General features: G+C 52.7%; 3 protein-coding genes and 1 long non-coding RNA gene across 7 annotated transcripts; 3 read left to right on the forward strand and 1 right to left on the reverse strand.

The window, feature by feature from the left end:
- On the forward strand, nt 1-7758 carry igsf8 (immunoglobulin superfamily, member 8). The gene is given in 12 exon segments (XM_084705929.1): nt 1-76; nt 320-514; nt 746-909; nt 2214-2594; nt 4037-4492; nt 5375-5516; nt 5518-5638; nt 5641-5773; nt 5957-6177; nt 6179-6319; nt 6321-6384; nt 6720-7758. Coding segments are annotated over 10 exon segments (1872 nt in total). The 5' UTR covers nt 1-76; nt 320-514; nt 746-824; the 3' UTR covers nt 6848-7758.
- LOC146272311 (uncharacterized) lies at nt 2708-4160 on the reverse strand. The gene is made up of 2 exons (XR_014766679.1): nt 4119-4160; nt 2708-2885 (listed from the first exon to the last, which is right to left on the reverse strand). It is a non-coding gene; the product is annotated as an uncharacterized LOC146272311 (long non-coding RNA).
- A 1129-nt stretch (nt 7759-8887) lies between the features above and the next one.
- On the forward strand, nt 8888-11940 carry LOC146272312 (protein FAM186B-like). Of its 4 annotated transcripts, none has more exons than XM_084705945.1 (5): nt 8888-8921; nt 9435-9779; nt 10416-10610; nt 11410-11630; nt 11788-11940. In XM_084705945.1, the coding sequence occupies exons 2-5, from the start codon at nt 9620-9622 to the stop codon at nt 11938-11940; spliced, it is 729 nt and encodes a 242-aa protein (XP_084562071.1). In that variant the 5' UTR covers nt 8888-8921; nt 9435-9619. The 4 variants fall into 4 exon arrangements, with proteins under 4 accessions (XP_084562071.1, XP_084562070.1, XP_084562073.1 ...); XM_084705944.1 differs by having other exon boundaries at nt 9438-9779; XM_084705947.1 differs by having other exon boundaries at nt 9438-9779; nt 11410-11620; nt 11788-11901.
- On the forward strand, nt 11909-16728 carry LOC146272313 (uncharacterized). The gene is made up of 6 exons (XM_084705951.1): nt 11909-12268; nt 12632-13555; nt 15512-15705; nt 15894-16111; nt 16367-16521; nt 16621-16728. The coding sequence occupies exons 1-2, from the start codon at nt 12128-12130 to the stop codon at nt 13262-13264; spliced, it is 774 nt and encodes a 257-aa protein (XP_084562077.1). The 5' UTR covers nt 11909-12127; the 3' UTR covers nt 13265-13555; nt 15512-15705; nt 15894-16111; nt 16367-16521; nt 16621-16728.
- Nucleotides 16729-16752: the final 24 nt, after the last annotated feature.

Here is a 16752-nt window from a genome sequence, read left to right on the forward strand (position 1 = left end):
GATTAAACAAATACGGGCGAGCTCGCTTCCCTGCGCCTAAACCGAGACTGTGGGGCACCATACACAAGTTAACCAGGTCCGTTAAAACTCCGGGTCATTCATCTAACTTTTTCTCACGCTTAAACAATGGCGTTTTCTTATGAAGATCCTGATTCCGCCGATCTGTCACAGAATGTTAAACGCGAGAGCCGCGCTGGCTGTCTGCCCTACATTTCGTTAGCATAGCCAGCTTTGCAGCGCATTCAAGCCTTATTGGTTTAAAACCCAACGCATAGTTTATTGACCAATGGTGGATCATGTGTGTCTTTTTCGCATCCAGACTCCTCCTTCGTGTGTACCGACGACCGACCCCCTCCGCACCCGTGATGCCAACGTCTGAATCCCCGAACCCGCTGTACAGCGTGTCTGCCAAGTGACGTGCACGGAGAGGACAAGAAATAAAGATATGTATTTTCATTAAAAGCAAAACGCTGGATTGGATCGATTAACAGGAAAGGGTCTCATGCGCAAAAATGTAAGCAAGAAAATTGTATTGGGGATGTGATATAGCATGAACAAATGCAATACAACGTCAGTGTTTGCATCGCTAGCTGCCGTAGCCTGCTATATTGTTGTCATAACAGTCTCAGCTCAATACCGGCTAATAAGTGATCCTTAACATTTGAGCTATTTTACCATTCGATAGGCTACGTATAGGCTAATACCAAGTATGCACACATGATAAAGCCATGTGGATGTTTTTCAGATCATAACTTGCCACCGTTGAATGATGTACAGCGACGGAACGGCACCAACAAACCGATAAATCTGAGGCGATAATCCATATGGTCACCGGAACGACGATGACGACGATGATGAGGGTAGAGATGAAGGTTTCGTGGCTACCCGCGGCTGTCTGTCTGCTGTGTAGTAAGTGTCCTGGTTACCTCGCCGGGCAGTATAGAGAAGCCTAATCCAGTCTGGCGTTCAGGCTCACTTCATGTATCTGGCTCGGAGTCTTCGCTTAATTCTGTTCTGCGGCACATGGGTCAAATATAACTCGTGTTGAGAAGTGTTTTTACATCGTTTTACATTTTGAACTTTTACATGGAACCAGCATAAATGTCTTCGTCTTGTCTAAAGTTAAGGTTAACTTTATTGTCCCACAAGAGGAAATTCATCAGAATCAAAATAGGTTTTTATTGCCATGTACGTTTTCTACGGAATTTACTGTGGCAGGAAGGTGCATATAATAACATATACGGATCTTAATTTTAAAAGCAGTAGAATGTTTGGGGTCATACACATCTATCTGCCCGACTTGGCTCCGATGGAAAATGTAATTGACTCCATAGATAACTTGTTGGCTTTGTTAATGACATTGTAGGCCGCTACGCTGACCGTATATATATATCGTCTCACCCTGTTGCATGGCCCGTAGGCTAGGTATCAGTCTAGGCACCATGTTAATTACTGCCTGATCCGCTTAAGCCTCATAACCGCTCCTGTGTCTTCAACAATAGAAGGGCTGTGAGCGCCCATTATTTTTACTCCTCGCACAGGGAGTGTCAAACGTACATTTCAGGTATTTCTGGTCGTTGGGAACCGATGAAGATGTGTTGTAAGACTCGACCTCACACACGGGCGGGGCGTCGATTGTGTAACCGGTGTCTTGTCCATACCGACCAGCATCCTTATTTTAAGGAACTTGACGTTAGCGAAGTTTTTGTGCTTCTGTGCCGCGATACCAGTCCTAATCTTGGAAAGAGAAGTATCACTTTCCACAGCTGGAGGCTAAATATGTGTATCAATGTTGAAATACCTATTGTCTCTCTGGCCTTCAAATAACTAAACCATGTATTACTATGAGGAAGTGGTCAGCTTTTACATGACACACACACACACACAGACACACACTTAAACACTTGGCTCAGAACACACTGTGTGTGTGCGCGCCAGGCAGCAGGGTACAGATCCATGATGCAGCAGGATATGGATCCTGTGTAGAGCAGGCTCAGTATCGACCTATATGTTCAGAACATGATAGACCTCTGTCTCTCCCCCCCCTCAAACCATCACTCTCATTCTCTCCCCCTCCTCTCCCCCCTCCTCTCCCCCCCTCTCTCCCCCCTCCTCTCCCCCTCTCCCCCCCTCCTCTCCCCCCTCCTCTCCCCCCCTCTCTCCCCCCCTCCTCTCCTCCCCTCTCTCCCCCCTTCCTCTCCCCCCTCCCCCAGTGCTCCAGTCAGCAGGGTGTCGGGAGGTCTCCCTGCCCCCCGGCCCCCTGTACCGCGTGGCCGGGTTTCCCCTCTCCCTTCCCTGCTCCGTCTCGGGCTACGAGGGACCCAGGACCCAGGACTTTGAGTGGTTCCTGTATCGCGAGGATGCGGCCGGGAGGCAGATGGGCGTGGTGTCCACCCGGGACCAGGGCTTCCCCTACGCCCCTTTCCAGGGCCGGGTGCGGGCGGGGGAGGTGAAGGTGGAGAGGGACGCGGGGAACAGGGCCAGGCTGGTGGTTCAGCGCTTGAGGCCGGAGGACCAGGGCAGGTACGAGTGTTACACCCCCAGCACTGACGTCAAGTACCTGGGCAACTACAGCGCCTCCGTCACTGTCAAAGGTAAGAGAGGACTTCCTGATTAGCAGTGGCGGTTCTAGACTAATTTTACTGGGGGGGGGGGGGCAAGGGGGGCCAGTGTTTAATCAGAGGGGCACATTAAAAACGGAAACAAATGATATTTAAACATTAAATACTTTAATTTTGCTTTACATTAAAATTATACAAAATGCTCCGGCTCTCCCTCTTCCAGCTCCTCAACTCTCTCAATACCTTGATATGTTTCTCAAACTTTTTTATGAACTTTTTTTATTAAAAAGGCTGCAATGTCCCTTCCTCGGTTCATGATGAGTACTAGAAGAAGAAAAACGTGTAAAAAAAATTAAAATAAAGTTAAATTAAAACTTTTTTTTTTTTTTTTTTCAGCTCAGGAGGGGCACAAGGGGGGCCAGGGACATTTTTACAGGGGCACTGGCCCCTGTAGGCCCCCGTGTAGAAACGCCCCTGCTGATTAGTAGCCTGCTACTGTGGGTGTTTTTTTTCTTTCTCTCTCTCTCTCTCTCTCTCTCTCTCTCTCTCTCTCTCTCTCTCTCTCTCTCTCTCTCTCTCTCTCTCTCTCTCTTCTCTCCAGCTCTCACTTTCTCCATCTCTTTCTCTCTCATCTCTCTCTCTCTCTCTCTCTCTCTCTCTCTCTCTCTCCCTCCCCTCTCTCTCTCTCTCTCTCTCTCTCTCTCTCTCTCTCTCTCTCTCTCTCTCTTTCTCTCCAGCTCTCACTTTCTCCATCTCTTTCTCTCTCATCTCTCTCTCTCTCTCTCTCTCTCTCTCCCTCCCCCTCTCTCTCCCCCTCTCTCTCTCTCTCTCTCTCTCTCTCTCTTTCTCTCCCTCACTGGTATCAGTAGCTGTCTGTGTAGTGTTGGGGCCTCAGATGTAACCATGCTGCCAGTCTAACCCTGTATGCTGCAGAAGCAGTTTATTCCTGCTGTGGTGATGCTGCAAACCCAGTAAATCCTCTTCATCCTGCTCAGAGCTGGACGCTGAGGGCTCTGGGTGTTAAACTGTCCTGCTTTCATCTCTCCCGCCTGATTCTCACTGCAGGGACACTTAACAGACTTGGCTGGCCAGGGTGCCATGCTGCAGCACAGTGTTGTGTACCACATACTGATAGGCTGCTGGTCAGGGGTTTGGAAACGTCCTCTGAAAATGTGAACCCTGCTCGTACATAAGAACTGCATTGACATGACATGAGAACGTAGTGTGAGACTTGTCTATCTCTCTGACCTGTCTTACTCTCTGACCTGTCTCTCTCTGACCTGTCTTACTCTCTGACCTGTCTCTCTCTCTGACCTGTCTTACTCTCTGACCATGTCTCTCTCTGACCTGTCTTACTCTCTGACCATGTCTCTCTCTCTGACCTGTCTTACTCTCTGACTTGTCTCTCTCTCTGACCTGTCTTACTCTCTGACCTGTCTCTCTCTCTGACCTGTCTCTCTCTCTGTGTCCTGCAGTGATCCCAGACACTCTCCAGATCAGCTACTCCCGCTCCCTGACTGGCCAGCCCGTCCCGGAGGGGGCGGAGCTACAGCTCACCTGCTCGGCCGGCGTCCAATCGGATCAGCACACTCATGTGTCCGTCACGTTTGGCGTACGGGGCGGGGCGGGGGCCGCGGGGGGGCCGGGGGCCGGCGTGAGGGAGGTGATGGCTGTGGATAAGGAGCTAGTGGTGAGGCCGGGGGAAGCCTTGTCCTACAGCAAGCGCTACGAGGCCGGAGAGATCTCGCTGGAGAAGAGGGGCGTGGAGGCCGGCCGCCACGCCTACGTGATGAAGATGAAGGCTGTGGCCCCGGAGGATTCTGGGACGTTCTACTGCGAGGCTGCGCAGTGGATCCTGGACCCTGTGGGACGCTGGGAGAAGATCGCACAGAGGACGCTGGACATAGGGAACCTCACCGTGCTGCCCCTAGGTCAGTCCCACCCCTGGGTCAGTCCCGCCCCTAGGTCAGTCTCCACCCCCGGGGTCGTGGGGTCATGCCACAGGTCACAGGGTCAACCTCACAGAGTCAGGTTCTGGTCCCTGCTCGAGTCAAGGTTGTTATGGCGACAGTGTCTTTTCCTCGGTTGCAAGGTGTCTCTACAGAGTCACTAGGGAACACGTTTATTTCATCTCAAGCAGTCAGATGGCTGAGCGGTTAGGGAGTCGGGCTAGTAATCAGAAGGTTGCCGGTTCTATTCCAGGCTGTGCTGATGACGTTGTGTCCTTGGGCAAGGCACTTCATCCTACTTGCCTCGGGGGAATGTCCCTGTAGTTACTGTAAGTCGCTCTGGATAAGAGCGTTTGCTAAATGACTAAATGTAAATGTAAGCAAGATTCAAGACTCAAGACTCCTGTCTGTATCTCAGAGTCAAGGAACGATCTGTGGATACCAGGCTCAGCTCCCAGAGCCAGGCACAGTGTTGCTGCAAGAGATGTTGTCATAGGTACAGCGCTGTGGCAGATGTTGGTGCTTGCTGTTGTTCTCATGGAGGAGATAAAGAGTGATTGTGGTCCCTGCTGCTCTGCTTGGAGTGGGGTGTTATCTGAGCAGACTTCTCAGAAGAGCAGTCTGGTGACTCTGGGTCTGTCTCTGCTGGATATAAGAGTGTCTGTGTGTGATAATAAACGAATAACGTAAGTGTTGTCTAACATGAGAAGTAGACCAACCCGTGTGATTTTGTCTTTCTTCACAAGAAAATGACATTTAGGGCTTTGGAGCTGAAAGCTGACTAGTTAAAACAAAATGTGTGCAGTCTCTAATAAAAACCATTTTTTCTGTGTCCCCTCCCCTCCCCTATCCTCTCCTCTCCAGCCAAGTCTCTGGAGGTGACCTCCAGCCCCAGAGGAGAGGTGACCCTCCAGACCGGGTCTCCCCTCACCCTGACCTGCGAGGTGGGGGGGCTGCCAGCAGGGGGCCGTTCAGCCCTCCTGGTGCAGTGGATGAAGCGGGGGTCAGGGGGGTCCAGGGGAGGTGGAGGTGGCCCGCAGCGGCCCCGACGGGGTGGTGAGCTGGGGGGAGGAGGGCCGAGGGGGAGGGGGCTCCATGGAGCAGGAAGGCGAGGGGAGGTACGCGCTGCCCGCCTGTTCTCCGCCCGGCCGGGCGACTCGGGGGTGTACGTGTGCTCCGTTAGCGTGTTCGCCGGCGGCCAGGCGGGACGCCCCGCCATCACCCGGAGGTCAGAGGGCGTGACCGTCAACCTCAAGACCAAAGGTACGACCCTGACCTCGACCCGAACACAAGCCTGTCACATCTGACATGTTGTTCATTGAGCAGACTCTTTTATCGACACACGTGTGCATAGTGCATTCAGGAAGTGAAGCAGTCGGGGTACGTTGATGATGGGACTAGTAAATCTATTCTGCTGGTGTGTGTCTGTGTGCGTGCGCTCCACAGAGGTGCTGGTGTCGGCGGGGGCGGAGCTAGCCCGGGGGCCGCTGCTGAAGCGAGGCAGCACCGTCACGCTGCTGTGCAACGTCTCCGTGGTAACCACCGGCCCCGCCCAGGTGGAGGTGAGCTGGCTGCGGGCGCCGTTGCAGGAGCCCGTGACATCATCAGCCGGGGACGAGGAGGAGGCGGGAACGCTCCTCGCCGCGCTGAGCTACGACGGCCTGGCGCGACTCCTACGGTAACGGCAGCGAGGCGAGCGTGGAGCGCATGGCGGCGGGATGCTACCGGCTGAGGATCCACGCGGCGGAGCCGGAGGACCAGGGCCGGTACCGGTGCCAGGCGGAGGTTTGGGGGCAGGACCCCCACGGAGGGTGAGTACAACACCGGGGCCAAGGCCCGCTCCTCCAGCGTCAGGGTGTACCTGTACGCCCGGGGTGAGCACTGCTTCTGGATCTCTCTCTCTCTCTCTCTGGATCTCTTTGGATCAATCTTTCTCTCTCTGGATCTATGTCTCTCTGTCTCTCTCTCTCTCTCTCTCTGGATCTATGTCTCTCTGTCTCTCTCTCTCTCTCTCTCTCTGAATCTCTGTCTCTTTATCTGTCTCTCCATTTTTGTTTGTCTCTTTCTGTCTCTCTGGCTCTAAGCTTGCAGCCTTACTGAAATGTCAGATATGTACAGGAGCAACATCGCTGTGCTCATGTGGAGATCACACCGTTTAATTCTCTCTCCATCTCCCTCCCCCCTCCCCCGTCCCCCCTCCCCTCTCCAGCGGCTGACCTCCTCCTCATCCCCCTGGTCGTCGGCGTGTCCTCTGCCCTGTTTGTGGGCATACTCATCATCGCCACGGTAACGTGCTGCTTCATGAAACGGTTGGCCAGGCAACGCTCCCCGAAGTAAGAGAAAGTCCCGTCTCCCAGCATGCCTCAGGCCCCAATCAGGCGCCAGGGTGTGGCGTGAAACAGGAAGTCATGGTGGAAGCTGTGAGGTGTCAGATACTGGATGAGCTGACCTGTGGGGAACTGCTCTGGTTCTGCTGCACCTGAACACCCCCTGTCCACACCTTGACCAACACCTGAACCCACCTGTCCACACCTTGACCAACACCTGGAAACACCTGTCCACACCTGGACCAACACCTGGAAACACCTGTCCACACCTGGACCAACACCTGAACCCACCTGTCCACACCTTGACCAACACCTGGAAACACCTGTCCACACCTGGACCAACACCTGAACCCACCCCTGTCCACACCTGTCCACAACTGTCCAGGTCACACAAACACAACTCTCAGACACCATGGTACCAAACTGTTCTCTCTCCCCAACCCCAACTATATAATTACAGTACATGTATATACTGTATATTTTGGATATATATTCTCCTACCTATGTGACAGGTGTTTGTATTATCCACTGTTATGGATGTGAAGTTGTCCTCCACATGAGTAGGATCTAGAAGGAGGTGAAGAATGTTTGTTTCCCAGTCACCTCCCAGCTGGCAGGTGGTGTTCTGCTTCCTGCAGAGCGTGTTAGCTGGTTATGGGTGCCGCAGATCCGTGTCACAAAGTCATGTTCTGATGATTTAAATGCAACGCATGTTTACGAACAGCCCTCCTGCACTGACAATTGCCTCTGCTGCCACGCACACACACACACACACACCTCCAAAGTACACTTGAGAGGTTGTGTGAGAACAGGGATCTCTCTTTCCTGCAGAAGAGTTTCAGGGAGCCAGCTGTATCCTCCCCACACCCCTCCCCATCTCCCCTGACCCTCCCCACACCCCTCCCCATCTCCCCTGACCCTCCCCACACCCCTCCCCACACCCCTCCCCTCCTCCCCTGCACACCCCTCCCCATCTCCCCTGACCCTCCCCACACCCTTCATCTCCCCTGACCCTCCCCACACCCTCACCTCCTCCCCTGCACACCCCTCCCCATCTCCCCTGACCCTCCCCACACCCTTCATCTCCCCTGACCCTCCCCACACCCCTCCCCTCCTCCCCTGCCCACCCCTCCATGTAGCACTTTGCTCTTCATGTATCTGAGCCCTTCCCATACTCTCTCCCCTGGTCTCTCCTCCAGCTGGTCTCTCCTCCAGCTCCTTACATTCCTGGGCCAGCTGGTTTTTCTCTGAGCGTGCTCCACATGACCCCGGGGCAGGGTCTGGCAGCAGTGCAGGCTGGGTAATCCCTGTGGTAATGCCAGCTCACTGCAGCACTGAGCCCCCCTCCCCCACACCCAGCCTGCCTGGAGCTTTTATTTAATACTTCCCTGTTCTCCTGTGGAGCATTGAGGCAAACCCAGCTATTTAATTTGTTTTTTCATGTTGTCGCTTTTTTTTTTCCGGTGTCCCACTACCATTTTGTTGCACTGTTGAGAATGCAGAACTGATGTCTGTCTTCTGTGGTGTTTGAAAGGTGTTCTGGTACTGTTTCTTATATGAATTGTTTACTGATTTGATATGATTGCGTCTTTGTAATTTCTGGGGGGAGGGAATATGCAACCCTTGACATGCACACACATTTATGTCTCGTTCATGTATTTGTTCTGTTGTTATGGTGCTTTGGCATTGCTGCCGTTCAAAACAAAAACAATAAACCGCTCCCGATTTACAAAGACCCATGTCCAACTGGTCCGTGTACTTCATGGCAAATCAGAACAAACCAAATATACAAAATCAAACCACTGTCCTTTGTCTTTTATCTAAACTAAAGCTGATAATATCAAAGTCCAGACCTAATTGCTAAACTATTTTCAAAATAGTGTAAACATGTTAGCTTTGCGGTTCAAGTGAGATCATCCCTGTATGTTTTTTAGGGTGCGGATTTAAGGTGGAAACGATTAAACAGGAAACGAGTCATATCCAGTGCTTTATGACGTCAAAGCGCGCAAAACAGCCCCGCGCTCATTTGCGTTCACAATATACTCAGCAAGGTCACGAAACCTTCCTGAACCGACCTTCTCTAGGTGAGGTTATGTTCATGTTAACGTGTTGATGTGTATAATTTGACGGCACAATCACAAGATTTGAGCATTCGTCCCACTAGCTGCATTTGTCGCTGTAGATGCTAAACTGATCCCAGGCTAAAAGGACTAGTACAGCAGGCAATCTGCCATAGTTCGGTCTGAAGTCACAGGCGCTCCGCCCATAGAGAGCAGCGTTGAACACATACGTCATACTCGTGTCTGAAAGCGGCATGTTTGACCTATTATGGATGTAGATTTCTTGTGTTAGCAACAGTGTATGTCATAATTATCTCAGGCGCAGACCCAAACTGATAACTATGCACTACTGAATAGCATTTCGTAACTTGATGCAGAACTGAGGGGCCTTAAATTAAATCATGAAGTCCTCACCCAAACTACAGATATTAGGTAGCATGTATTATACAGTGTATATGTTTAGCCTATAGTTTAAAAGGTGCAGTAGGCTAGTGTATCTATATGGTTTATAAGGAGCTGTATTGCGTATACCTCGAGGAGAACTTTCTCCGCTAGGAGGGAACCCGAACCAAGAAGAGCCTGCAGTATCCTAGGGTGCTGAAGCTCCACCCTCCAGGGTGCTGAAGCTCCACCCCTCAGGTTGTCTGAAGCTCCACCCTCCAGGGTGCACCCGACAGGGAAGATGTCTGTGTACCGGGCCCCCCTGGGTGCTGGGTGCCAGGATGACTCTGAGGAGGAGGAGGAGGAGCCCTGCCCCCAGGAGCGACCTGGACGAGAGGCTCTGGAGGGGGCAGCAGATCCGAGGCGTCAGGGACGTCCTCCAGAGGGCCGCACTGCGGGAGCAACAGCTCACACTCCTGCTGGACTGGTTCTCTGAAACTGGTGGGTCTCCTCCCATCTCTCCTCCTCCTCTCCTTCCTCCTCCTCTTCTCCTCTCCTCCTTTTCTCCTCTCCTCTCCTTCCTCCTCCTCTCGTCCATCTCTCCCCCTCCTCTCCTCCTCTCCTCCTCTCCTCTCCTTCCTCCTCCTCTCCTCCATCTCTCCTCCTCCTCTCCTTCCTCCTCCTCTTCTCTCCTCTTCTCCTCCTCTTCTCCTCTTCTCCTCCTTCTCTCTCCTCTCTTCTCCTCTCCTCCTCCTCTCCTCCTCCTCTCCTCTATTGTCCTCCTCCTTCTCTCTTCTACTCTCCTGTCCTCTCCTGTCCTCTTCTGTCCTCCCGTCCCCTCCCCTAACATGCAGTTGGTCAGTAGTCAACATCCCATCTGCTGTCTATTTCCATATTCAAATGCTCTGATGACATATGTTTGCGTTTGCTAAGATGACTCACAAAATGTTTTGCATTACCTTAATCTGATGTGGCATTCAGAGCTTGGGTATTGGCAGGGATTGAACCCTAGTCACTCTACTATAACATTAGATTATTCCGACACACGTGTCACAAGACCATCACTCGTCATAATTTCCAAACCTCCCTCCCTCCCTCCCTGCCCCCCTGCCTCCCTCACCCCCCCCCCCCCCCCAGAGGAGTCCCTGCTGATGCTGGAGGGCACGAGGCAGCAGGGTGAAGCAGCAGCAATCACCCCAGAGTGGATAGAGGAAGTGGAGAACAAGCTGGCTTCCTCCATGACGGACATGGACGACTGCATCCAGCGCTTACGCAAGCTCTGTGGGAGCCTGTTCGATCTGAACTCTTCTAAGACCAGGAAGGAGGAGGCTGGTGCTAACACACAGGCGAGAGACAGATGAGAATCAGGGATTTACTGATTTTCACAGATTTTCTTTCCTGCTCAGCGGAAATCCCATATTAAGGGTTTCTGATGACTTTTCTCCTTCTTAATCATGCGGTTTGACCGGACTATGTCCACTGCATCTCTGCAGATGTGACAGACTGGATGTTGCACTGGTGGATAGAGTAACTAGTGGTTAGAGTAACTAGTGGTTATGGTAACTACTGACACACAGACAGACAGACAGACAGACACACAGGCAGACAGACACACAGGCAGACACACAGGCAGACAGACACACAGACAGGCAGACAGACAGGCAGACACACAGACGGGCAGACAGACACACAGACAGGCAGACACACAGGCAGACACACAGGCAGGCAGACAGACAGGCAGACACACATACAGGCAGACACACAGACAGGCAGACACACAGGCAGACAGACACACAGGCAGACACACATACAGGCAGACAAACACACAGACAGACACACACACAGGCAGACCCACATACAGGCAGACAGACAGACAGACAGACAGACAGACAGGCAGACAGACAGGCAGACACACATACAGGCAGACAGACAGACAGACACACAGGCAGACGGACACACAGGCAGACACAGACGGGCAGACATACACACAGGCAGACACACAGACGGGCAGACAGACACACAGGCAGACAGACACACAGGCAGACAGACACACAGGCAGACACACAGGCAGACACACAGGCAGACACACAGCAGACAGATATCCAGCCTGAAATGTGCTGCTGTGTTGCAGCTCTGCTTAAGGGTGGCGTCTGGCACTGGTGGAGAGAGAAGAAACTGGACGGCCGCACCATGAAGCGCATCCAGGAGCTGAAGCCCCCGTCCCCCTCCAGACTCCTGGCCGACCCCTCCCTGGCCGCCAAGTGCGTCGGCGACTTGTCCTTTATGCTGGCCGACATTGGCAAGAATCCGGGCAGCAACAGAGCCATGAACATGGCTTTCAAGTACGCCCAGGTAGCAAGGGTCAGGGGTTAGGGGTCAGGGGTCAAGGGGTGTGACCTCTGAACTGATAGAAATGTCTGAAACACCATGAATACCCCCCTCTTGCGATATTATAAAAAATGATGATATTGAGTTGCTTTAAATATGAATTCTGATTCCACCCTGACAGGTAGGTATGCAGGACCTGAACGAGGCCTTCCAGGAGCGCACCAGGGAGGCCCGGTCCCACCAGGCCCAGGCCGAGGCTCTAGCGGCCAGGGACTGCCGCCCAGGAAATGTCCAGGATGAAGGCCCAGCTGCAGGAGAAAACAGCAAAGATTAACAAGCTGGAGGGGCAGCTGTTCACTGCAAGGGAGCACAAGGACTCTCCCACGACGGTGATTCCAGAGTTAGAACCAGCTGTGGTCCTGGGACCTGAGGAGCCAGCCGAAGCCGAGACCTCGGAGGAGGAAGAGGAGGTTGAAGACTTCCTCCTCATCTCGAAAGACATCTTGAAGAGGTTAGAGAAGATGAGCTCTGACCTCCTGAGGGCTTTTCAGACTTCCGTGTTCACGATCTTGGAGAAGCTCCCGACGTCTCTCTCGGGAGGCAAGGATGAAGATGAGGGAGCCCAGCTGGATGCGAAGGCGCGGAAGGTAAAGGCCTGGACGGTGAGTTTTGCAAACCTAGCGATTTTTGTTTGAAAGGATTCAAGCCAAAATATTCCACCCCCTCCCTTCAGAGCCACTCCCCCTAAACACATGAATGTGCTGCCTGATTACTGCTGGGAGGGAGGTAGACAGACAAGTATCCCGTCCAATCATTGCATTCAGTTCGAATGCCGTCCAATCATTAAGTTCGGTCCAAACAAAATGATTGGTTGTGTTTATTACAGTCCTGCGATGCCCACAGATAATCAGTTATACAATTTTAATATGAAACCTGTAGACTGATTGCTATGAGGATGTGAAGTTAATAAAAAAAATATGACAAAAAAGTGTGTCTCAACAACATTACCCATCCTGCCTTTAAAGACTGACGACGTCCGGAACCATTACAGCTTCCTGGGGAAGATCCTGAGGGATACCTTCAACAGCCTGATGGAGAAACTAAGGATCCTCGGCAGGCCCCCAGGCCTGATGGAGAAACGAATGATCCCCAGCAGGTCTCCAGACCAGCCCTTTGCGGACGACCCGCCCGGTTCAGAAGCTTCACACCCTTTGGACGGGTTCCCTGAAGCCTCTGGAGTCACGCTTGGAGACGCCAACGAGAATGCCAGCGAGGATGCCAGCAAGAATGCAAGCAAGAATGCAAGCAAGGACGCCGGCAAACCACCAACGAACCTTGCAAAGACGCACACGAAGACCCACGAGAAGACGCAAGCGAAGACGCACGCGAAGGCACAAGCGAAGACACAAGCGAAGGCACAAGCGAAGACGCACAAGACACCGACAGATACGAAACTCCAGGCCCAGCCCTCACCCCAGTCCCCAGTCCCCCGCCCTCACCCCAGTCCCCGCCCTCACCCCAGGCCCTGCCCTCACCCCCGGACGAGGGCACGGAGGGTACGGAGGAGAAGGGGGAAGAGAAGAACCTGGAGGTCCCAATCGACCCTCGCAGACGCACCCGAAAGAGACTCCCTCCATGGGGACCAGGTCAGGCGCTGAGGTGGGGGTGGGCGCGGGGGCGGGCGCAGGCCGTGCGGGGCATCCCGGTGGGGGAAGGAATGAGCGGAGGGCGCAACACAGCTGCAGCGACGGCAGGAAGCTGGTCATGGACGTTAAGGCCCAGAGGACCAACCTGGAGCTGCTTCAGCGGGCGGTCGTCCTGGGCAACATCTCGCTTCCTGTCCATGACCTGGTGGAGGATGTCATAGTGCAGAGCCTCACCGCGGTGGAGGGGAGGCTGGGGTGTCTCCTGCACAGGTTCATCAGGCATCGGGACCTGCAGTCTGTCAGGTGGGTCTGTCACTACTATAACCTGCAGTCTGTCAGGTGGGTCTGTCACTACTCTAACCTGCAGTCAGCAGGTGGGTCTGTCACTACGACCTGCAGTCTGTCAGGTGGGTCTGTCACTACGACCTGCAGTCTGTCAGGTTGGTCTGTCACTATTATAACCTGCAGTCTGTCAGGTGGGTCTGTCACTACTCTAACCTGCAGTCTGTCAGGTGGGTCTGTCACTACGACCTGCAGTCTGTCAGGTGGGTCTGTCACTACTATAACCTGCAGTCTGTCAGGTTGGTCTGTCACTACTCTAACCTGCAGTCAGTCAGGTGGGTCTGTCACTACTATAACCTGCAGTCTGTCAGGTGGGTCTGTCACTACTATAACCTGCAGTCTGTCAGGTGGGTCTGTCAATACTATAACCTGCAGTCTGTCAGGTGGGTCTGTCACTACTCTAACCTGCAGTCTGTCAGGTAGGTATGCCACTACTATAACCTGCAGTCTGTCAGGTGGGTCTGTCACTACTATAACCTGCAGTCTGTCAGGTTGGTCTGTCACTACTCTAACCTGCAGTCAGTCAGGTGGGTCTGTCACTACTACTATAACCTGCAGTCTGTCAGGTGGGTCTGTCACTACTATAACCTGCAGTCTGTCAGGTGGGTCTGTCAATACTATAACCTGCAGTCTGTCAGGTGGGATCTGTCACTACTCTAACCTGCAGTCTGTCAGGTGGGTCTGTCACTACTATAACCTGCAGTCTGTCAGGTGGGTCTGTCACTACTATAACCTGCAGTCTGTCAGGTGGGTCTGTCACTACTCTAACCTGCAGTCTGTCAGGTGGGTCTGTCACTACTATAACCTGCAGTCTGTCAGGTGGGTCTGTCACTACTATAACCTGCAGTCTGTCAGGTTGGTCTGTCACTACTCTAACCTGCAGTCAGTCAGGTGGGTCTGTCACTACTATAACCTGCAGTCTGTCAGGTGGGTCTGTCACTACTATAACCTGCAGTCTGTCAGGTGGGTCTGTCAATACTATAACCTGCAGTCTGTCAGGTGGGTCTGTCACTACTCTAACCTGCAGTCTGTCAGGTGGGTCTGTCACTACTATAACCTGCAGTCTGTCAGGTGGGTCTGTCACTACTATAACCTGCAGTCTGTCAGGTGGGTCTGTCACTACTCTAACCTGCAGTCTGTCAGGTGGGTCTGTCACTACTATAACCTGCAGTCTGTCAGGTGGGTCTGTCACTACTATAACCTGCAGTCTGTCAGGTGGGTCTGTCACTACTATAACCTGCAGTCTGTCAGGTGGGTCTGTCACTACTCTAACCTGCAGTCTGTCAGGTGGGTCTGTCACTACTCTAACCTGCAGTCTGTCAGGTGGGTCTGTCACTACTATAACCTGCAGTCTGTCAGGTCGGTCTGTCACTACTATAACCTGCAGTCTGTCAGGTGGGTCTGTCACTACTCTAACCTGCAGTCTGTCAGGTGGGTCTGTCACTACTCTAACCTGCAGTCTGTCAGGTGGGTCTGTCACTACTATAACCTGCAGTCTGTCAGGTGGGTCTGTCACTACTATAACCTGCAGTCTGTCAGGTGGGTCTGTCACTACGACCTGCAGTCTGTCAGGTGGGTCTGTCACTACTATAACCTGCAGTCTGTAAGGTGGGTCTGTCACTACTCTAACCTGCAGTCTGTCAGGTGGGTCTGTCACTACTATAACCTGCAGTCTGTCAGGTGGGTCTGTCACTACTATAACCTGCAGTCTGTCAGGTGGGTCTGTCACTACTCTAACCTGCAGTCTGTCAGGTGGGTCTGTCACTACTATAACCTGCAGTCTGTCAGGTGGGTCTGTCACTACTATTTTATTCTGTTGAATTCTAATCTACTCTATTATACTCCACTTTATTGTACTCTATTATACTCTACTCTTATACTCCACTCTATTGTAATGTACTATATTATACTGTACAGAAACACCCTGAATGCGAGACTGCTGCAGGCGCGGGCCCTGAATGACGGAGGTGCGATCAGAGAACTGTATGTTTACCTGCGTGGGCTGGAGGTGTGCGAGGCGAACTGGGCCAGGCTGGGCTCTGTCAGGCAGGGCCTTGGTAGACCTGGACCGCAGCACCTGGTTGGCTCACCTGCTCCAGGTGCTCAGCCAGGTGAGAACAAACCTCTTTCATATCAGAAAGAACCCTCTCATGTTATTCCTGGGCTCCCTACAGCGTCAAGGATGGAAAATGCAGAGAATGGAAATGGGACGTTGGTGGAGACAAACTATGTTTTTATTTCAGTGTGACATGAGAGCCTGAGTTGTCCCGTCTGACACCTGTGACTGTTGTTGGAGCAGGTGAGGGAGGAGCACGGCCTTCACCTGGCCGCGCCCATCCCCTGTGAGAGCTCGCCACTGCCCCGCCCCATCCTGGCTCTGGTCCCCAGGAAGCTGCGCTGGTCGCTTCGGCCCGGACACACCTGCAGCCCGGCCCCGCCCCCAGACTGCTCCTTTACCCTACCTGAAAGGCCACGCCCACAGACTGTCGGATTCTTTGAGGCCAGATACAGTGTCAGGTGAGAATCCTCCGCTTGTTCACTCTAATGCTGTGTTCACACTGAACGCATCATTTGCGTGAATAATTCTCTTCACGTTTGTTGTGAACACAGCTTAATACAGAGAACCAAGGTGTGCATTCGAGAACTGATGCGCCGGTTCTAGAACCAAGGAGTGGGATCTAAATGAAATAAAATCACACCTCAGAACACTCAAACATTTTCTAGGTTCAAACACTCGACACTAGACTCCCTACTTCCTTCATGACCCAATAGGAACATGAGTATAAGTCGGAGCCCGACCCTGTGGCAGGTGGACCCGCTGGACAGAAAGCGCCCCCCAGGTCCAGCTACACCTGCAGCCTTCCTCGCATGCTGGAGATGGATGTCAACCGGAGCAGGATCAACGCACTACACACCCTGCAGGACAGGTGTGGGAACTGCACCCAACACAGCAGTACACTCTTAAGGATAACTGTAAATATGAATGCTGGTTGTAGGATTGTTTATGCCATACCTCCTTCCTCCAGGATGAATGCACTTCTGAGCCAGGTAGTCCTGAGTAGAAGCAACATTGAAGGAGGACAGCAGGTGATGGAGTCTGTTCCCCTCTAAATAAAACAGACGTTTGACTCTAAGAGCTGATTGGTTGGTTTATTTTA

Source organism: Hypomesus nipponensis, chromosome 9 (assembly GCF_054491055.1).
Source record: "Hypomesus nipponensis isolate SF chromosome 9, ASM5449105v1, whole genome shotgun sequence".
NCBI lineage: Eukaryota > Metazoa > Chordata > Actinopteri > Osmeriformes > Osmeridae > Hypomesus > Hypomesus nipponensis.

Excerpts from the sequence above, each read along its gene's own strand:
- LOC146272312 (XM_084705945.1), top strand. The coding sequence starts at position 9,620 with ATGACTCTGAGGAGGAGGAGGAGGAGCCCTGCCCCCAGGAGCGACCTG. Across the intron at positions 9,780-10,415 it reads GGACTGGTTCTCTGAAACTG|AGGAGTCCCTGCTGATGCTG; the intron begins GTGGGTCTCCTC and ends CCCCCCCCCCAG. Across the intron at positions 10,611-11,409 it reads GACCAGGAAGGAGGAGGCTG|CTCTGCTTAAGGGTGGCGTC; the intron begins GTGCTAACACAC and ends GCTGTGTTGCAG.
- LOC146272313 (XM_084705951.1), top strand. The coding sequence starts at position 12,128 with ATGAGCTCTGACCTCCTGAGGGCTTTTCAGACTTCCGTGTTCACGATC. Across the intron at positions 12,269-12,631 it reads GGAAGGTAAAGGCCTGGACG|ACTGACGACGTCCGGAACCA; the intron begins GTGAGTTTTGCA and ends CTGCCTTTAAAG.